Source organism: Triticum aestivum, chromosome 5D, assembly GCF_018294505.1.
Source record: "Triticum aestivum cultivar Chinese Spring chromosome 5D, IWGSC CS RefSeq v2.1, whole genome shotgun sequence".
NCBI lineage: Eukaryota > Viridiplantae > Streptophyta > Magnoliopsida > Poales > Poaceae > Triticum > Triticum aestivum.
In genome coordinates this window covers 565,633,605-565,640,388 of record NC_057808.1, presented here as the reverse complement: position 1 = coordinate 565,640,388, position 6,784 = coordinate 565,633,605, and the positions used below count along the sequence as shown (strand labels likewise).

General features: G+C 42.0%; 1 protein-coding gene across 1 annotated transcript; it reads right to left on the bottom strand.

Moving 5' to 3' along the window:
* Window positions 1-764: 764 nt before the first annotated feature.
* On the bottom strand, window positions 765-5,372 carry LOC123126281 (disease resistance protein Pik-2-like). Its single transcript, XM_044546644.1, has 2 exons — window positions 4,451-5,372; window positions 765-2,792 (listed from the first exon to the last, which is right to left on the bottom strand). The coding sequence occupies exons 1-2, from the start codon at window positions 5,278-5,280 to the stop codon at window positions 791-793; spliced, it is 2,832 nt and encodes a 943-aa protein (XP_044402579.1). The 5' UTR covers window positions 5,281-5,372; the 3' UTR covers window positions 765-790.
* Between the last annotated feature and the right edge of the window lie 1,412 nt (window positions 5,373-6,784).

Below are 6,784 nucleotides of genomic sequence, written 5' to 3'. Positions count from 1 at the left end.
GCGAGCACCAGTCCGAGCCGGGCGGGGCTCAGGCGCTCAGCTTGTTCATAATTCTGAGTCAGCAACATTGTTGGGCAGAACACCAGTCCAGCCCGAGTCCGAGTCGAGCACCACTCCGGCTCGGACGCCAGGCTCTGCAATGCAGTAATAAAAGCTTTACGAAAAGAGTGCTCTTTCAGGTTACAGCACGATATCGATACATAATAACAAATAATCCAAAATACAGCAGACGGAGCACATAGCCACATACAGCCGTCCGACATAAATAATCCCGAATACAAATATCCCTAAAAAATAATCCCGAATACAAATAGAGCATAGCTTATTAGGTCTACCAAAAAGTACACACCGGAAACATAATACAAGTGTTCAAGATGAATAATACACAAAATCCCAGATGCAAACAGAGAAGCCTTAGTCACCAAATTAAGGTAAGCAACGGAGAAAATCAAACACAGTGTATGTATGTAGCAAGTAGCAACTTGACACTAAAATACCTCTGAAATAATAGTATACTTCATTTTGGATTGACTCTCTTTCAGCTTTTGTTTTCAAGTTATTACGGGTAAGTGCAAGGAACTGTAGCTTCAGCCTCCTTCTGTATGGCATTCCAAGCTAGCCAGCCAGGCGCACATCATCATTGGCTGGTAAAGCTAAAATATTAGAACATGTGAGTTTGAGAAGCATGCAGCACTTGTGGAAAAAATGGATCATATACTTGATTTGAAGGGAAAAAACATTTTAGTACCTCTTGACCTTGAGGACCATTTCATCTGGGAGAGTGACCATTTTAATTCCCCTCCTCTCTGCTCTTTCCTTCATCATTATCAGTCTTTTCATTGTTATCTTCATCTTCATCCGGTTCCTCCAAAATACAGACTTCGGGATGGTTGGGATGGGCACCTGCTTCCTCCCTGATGGCAGCGGCTGCAGCCTTCGATTCCGAATGTGTGGCACCTTCGTTGCGAAGAACTACTTGTATTAGTTTGAGAGATGGGAGATGCTCAATGCCTAAATAGAAGCCATACGCTTTGGCCACTGACACATCAAAAGACAACAAAAACTCCTCAAGATTCCACATGGACCCTTTCGTGAGCATCACATATGCCCCATCCCAACTAAAGAGGTTAAACCTCTTGAGGCATGGGAATCCAATTACGGTAAGCTTTTTGCTTCCTCCTGAACGCAAACACAATGCTAGATCCAGTAACGATGGGAGCAAACCAAGAGTGTGCAGACCTTCCTCCCTCAGTTCAGCCACATTGATATCCAGATTAACAAGGCTTGTGAGTCCCGGAGAAATCCACTTTGGAATGTTTGCTAAATGCATGTTGCTAGACATATGAAATATCTGAAGGGAGGATGGAGGGGACCAAGAATCTATAAAGTTGAGTGAACCCCATTCCCTACTTATGTATAAGGACCGGAGTTTGCAACGGCTAAGCTTGCATAGTGAGGAGAGTAGCACCTCCTCATGCGTCTTGTACCTATATCCATCAGACAAGTGCAAAGAGAGCTCGTTTAATCTGGTTAGGTTCCCAAGCTCCTCCACTGCATCCAATGGACTCTTGGTAATATTAAAATTTGGGGTTACCCGTAAGCTCCTCATATTGGTGATCCCAATAGGTATCTTATGTTGTGTTTCAGTGAGTAGATACTGTAGTTTAGTGAGCAGAACAATTCCATCTGGCAGATCTTGTTGCATGGATGTCATCCTAAGATCAAGGGTCTGTAGGTTACGTAGCATTACAATCCTTGATGGTGGCTTTGTTATGCACGTGCCCCTAAAGCTGAGGTACTTTAGTTGGAATAATTTGTCTATATTGTTCATATCATACTCCTGCAAACCTTGACAATCTTCAAAGTCCAGTACACGTAGAGATTCAAATTCAACAAGACTAGGAAAGTGTTTCATGCAAACTGATGATGTTACCGTCAGAGATCGAACATGGCTTAGATCTTCATTTGCCAATGCTGATAGCAACTCCTGGTCAATGTGTTGGACTGATAGTCGCCGAATAAAACCTTGATGACTTTTCAAACTTATCTGACCTCTGCGTACCACAGTGACAAAATTATCTTCAATGGATTTTGAAATGATAATTTCAAGCATCATGTCGTGCACTTGGCAGGCACGAACCTTGCCATCATATCCAATATCCACTGGTTGAACCATGCTTTTGTTGACAAGCTCATAAAAGTAGTTCTCCGCAACTTCTTGCTGGCTCTGCCCATGTTGTTCCGAGATAAATCCTTCTGCTATCCATCGCCTCACTAACCTCTCTCTGTCAATAACATAATCCTCAGGGAATACACTTAAATACAACAGACATGTCTTGAGATTAGGTGGAAGATCATTATAGCTAAGAGATAGTATACTACTCATTCCCTCTAGACTCTGGTTATTTTCTAGTGCGCAGCCAATTGATCTTTTAACCTTCTCCCACTCATCCTTCATAGCTGGCCTATTCGCCAACAAACTTGATATACTGATAATTGCTAGTGGTAGGCCTCCACATTTTTTTAGAATTCCATCTGAAACTTTGTGCAACACTTCAGGACAATAGTTACTAGAGCCAAATATTCTTTTCGAAAACAATGTCCTAGAGTGAAGATCATTTAGGGCTTCCATTTTGTACATGCGGTCATCAGTATTCTGACAACATGACTTTGCTACATCAATGATGCGGGTAGTAGCTATAATTCTGCTAGAACAATTATTCTCTGGAAAAGCACACTTGATAGTATTCCATGCTTGTCTAGACCATACATCATCAATGATGACGAGATACCTAGAAAAATTAGTATATGGCATCAACCAACTATGATAAAACCTCTTGAAAACTCAAACATGCAATGAGAATCCAACGTTGCATATGCTTCATCTACTTAAATGAAGTAATTAAGAATTTCTTCATGCTTATTTCTTATGATTTTCTTATAAATTTATCTCATGTATGTAGCATGCGTACTTCATTGAAATTTTAACTATGACTAGAAATTATCTCTAGTCACTCGAGCATAAATGAGGTATAATTACTTTTGCAATGCTTATTTGAGTTTATATGAAGTTCAGAGTGAAAATAATGAACATGACATGAGACTCCAGTTTAGCATATCCCTTAGGTGTTCAACTACTAGTTAGTTAAGCGTACATGTTGTACACTTTAGCTTCTATATGTAGTCTGTCGTACATATGTGCCACGCCTACAGTTTATTAAAGATTTAACTATTGGAACTCATTTCTATTCAATGGATTATCACATCCAAAATCTTTCCTTGGTGTCTTTTCATTTGTAAATATATTCCACAAATGTTTATTGAGTATATGTGAATACAACACATATAGTAATAATATTGCTGCAGTCGTCATGCATGCGCCAATGAGTTGACCTACAAGCTACCCTAAGCTAAAAAAATACACACACGTGTATACTACTCAAAACGGGGTGAACTAGTCTGTGGTGGTCTTGAACACATATCTTTCAAGTTATCGGGATTTGTTTGCCTGTACAAGTTTTTGAATTGGGTAACTAGCTCACACACAAGACTAAGATGTCAAGGAATAGAAAGGTGTCCAATATACTCATACTTGAGAGGTTATACAGGTTTAGTTGTTCTTTGAACGTTGGAGAGAACATTTTGAGTTCTCTGAGTACTTTTTTTCTTTGAAAAGAGGATTACCCCTGCCTCTGCATAACAAGGATGCACATGGACAGTTGTCTGAGTACTTAAATAAAAGAGAAGCAACCAAGTGGATTCGGGACTAAAGCAATGGCTATAAATGTTTTGGGTATAACCTTATTTCATATTGGGAGTAGCAATCAAGTGAAACAGTAACGGAAGGAATGCTATAACTGCTTTCATGGTATGCTTATTCTATATTAAGTGTGAATCAATCAAGTTGGGATCCGCCTCCCTATGGGTTTTTTCAAACCTAATGTTGATGCTTCTTTGGATCAAGACTTGCTTCCCGTTATGGCAGGAGCGGTTTTGAGGGGTGATAAAGGAAATTTCATCATCAGGGGAGTAGAAAAATCGACACTGAAGAAGGGTGTAATGATGTCCTGGAGGCTGAGAGCAATCTGTAGGTTATTGACACTGAAGAAGGGTGGTCATTCTTGGGGGGGGGGGGGGGGGGTCGGTGATTGCTATCATTCTATTTGTGATTTTACTATTTCTAGTTTCGAACATTGTAATGGGGAAGCAAATAAATCTGCTCATGGGCTTGCTGCTAGGTTCGCTAGATTTTTTATTTTGACGTTTGATTGGTTCAAGGAACCTCCGATTGTAATTGTACCCTTTCTCATATACGATATAACTGTTATTTCCAATGCATAATGTTTTTGTGTTTTGTTTCAAAGAATAAAAAGTAGGAATTTTCCTAAAAAAAAGGAACTGAAGGAATGGCTAGACATGTTTTAAGGGACATAATAAAGGTCAACATTACCTTTTATCTTGTAGCATTTCTCTTAGCTTTGCAATGGACTTCTTTTCATCCCAATCCATGGTATCTTGTGTGGATCCATCTAGGCATGGCATTTGAGAGATAACATCCTTGATAATTTTCTTTATATCTGGCTTTTGCGAGATCGATACAAAAGCTTGGCAATGGAACCGTCCTTGAATCTTCCGACGGACCTCATTTGCCAATGTTGTCTTTCCCAATCCACCAAACCCAACAATAGACAACACCTTGCAATGGCTGGACGAGTTGTTTCCTTCTTCCATCATCCAGTTAGCAAGATCGTCTCTTGGACCTTCCATACCGACAAGATGTGCCTCTTCGGCAAAAATCGCGTGCAGTCGGGGATCCACGACTCCATGGCGAGTTGTGCTGGAAGGAGCACCATCCAATGTGTAGCTATCCTTGAGATCTTTCACATGCTTAATGCGGTCCTTGAGGTCGTCAATCTGGTCAGCGATTCCACGGCGAGACCCAAGCGTCTTGAGATGACAGATGGTCTTCCGGAAGAGCTTCTTGAAACCGCCGTGGTGCCTTCGACTTCCATTGACAAGCTGGTGGACGAATTTGTCCAAGGCATCCTCGGTGTCATAGGCCAACTCCCTGACCAGCGATATCCATGTCTTCACTTGGTCATTTGGGTCTTCTAGCTTGGTGTACTCTTTGAGTGCAGCGTGCATGCTGCTGAGCTCTGATCTGAGGGAACGGATCTCGCGGCGGACCCCTTTGAGCCTAGCATACTCGTCGACGAGCAAGGTGGTGAGCTTCTCCAGCAGAGGACCAAACGCACCATGTGCAGCGCTCACAACCTCCATTGATCTCTCTACTATTTTTCTCTGCTCTTCTAGGTGTTTGTGTGCTAGATTGGAGTATTGGAGAGATGGGTCAAGCCAAAGCTTTCCTCTGGCTCAGCATGTGCATCTGCATCGATCCAAGGACGAAAACTAGCGCTTGGTGTATTATTAGAGGACGGGGAGAGGGAACCCCAGTATATTACTTAATTCACATTATAATACACAAAACCGCAGCAGGAAAGGACGCATTCACTCATAATGCATCTTAGAGGCCACTTGTATGTTTAATTAGTCCCCCATTTTTCGAGCTAGACGTGGACGTGCTAACAAATGTAACATTAGTCTGCCACCACATTCTGCATCGATGCCCTCTACCTATTCGTTGACTCTGCACGGCGTCTCCATCGTGCACAGTTTGTGGTGGTATTTGGGTGGTTGCTAGCTACAATTGAGATTGTGCTTGCAGTCGAAAGAAGGGCAGTTGCTTGACTCACCTCACAATTGCGCAATTAAGAATCAACATATGTATTCTGACCACTGGGTTTCCGACAGGGAGAACCTTATTGGCAGTAACATATTCAGGTTAGTAGTCAAACCAAGCAACTTGCCGGCCACATGCATGTACATCGATCGCAGAGAAATCAACAACTTCTATTAGTTTCTTGGATGCCAGGCAAGTTTCGCTACCCCCTTCTCATTGATCTCCAAACTGAAAATTGGATAGATCCAGCTACAGCTACACACTGCTACAACTTGGAGGCCGGCCTCAGCAAACTTCTGTTACTTGACAATGACATGCATCAAGGCTCAAGCTGCAGCCAGCGTTTAGTCTTCTGAGTATGTATGCCATTCCTGTAGTATTTCATTAACACTGACACATTTCATTTAGCTGCTGCAATGATAGTGACATATTTATTTTTTGTAGTCACAAAAATAAAAGAGGCTACTGATTCAATATCTGCTTCAATAATGCACTTGTGAATAGTAAATATGAAAAATATTTAGACCAGTGATATCGATAGCATTGCACTTCTTCATACATACGTTTGTGTGTGAATATATGAATCTCATTCAAATATGCCATGGATGACTAACCTGTGCCCTTGAAGTAAGTGCCCTTGGCTTCCTTTTTCCTCATAAAGGACGCTTTTCATTGGCTCATAACATCACTGTTAGAAGGAATAGAGAATGATTGGTGGAATCGATGGATGGTGTAATGCGTTGAATGTATTACTGAGCCTCGAGGGCGAGTATATATTAAGTACAAAATTTGGAGGGCAACGCGCCTCCTAGGGATAAGATGGAAACAATACCTATCTAATCCCGGACAATCTCTAAATACCAAATATATCTCTAACATCCCCCGCAGTCGTAGCGGTAGAGCTGCGAACAACAGGAGCGTCGCGGACGGTCAGACTAGAGAGTATAGCAGCCGACGGGCTGACATCCCCCCGCAGTTGCAGCGGGAGCGTCGTCGATGGTGTCGCGTCGCGTCGCAGATGCTTGGACTGTAGAGGAAGCCGAG

What these genes read in the sequence shown, in the direction of transcription:
- LOC123126281 (XM_044546644.1), bottom strand. Translation starts at nt 5,280, where the DNA reads ATGGAGGTTGTGAGCGCTGCACATGGTGCGTTTGGTCCTCTGCTGGAG. An exon ending in GAAATGCTACAAGATAAAAG is followed by an intron (nt 2,793 to 4,450) that starts GTAATGTTGACC and finishes TAATTTTTCTAG; the next exon opens with GTATCTCGTCATCATTGATG.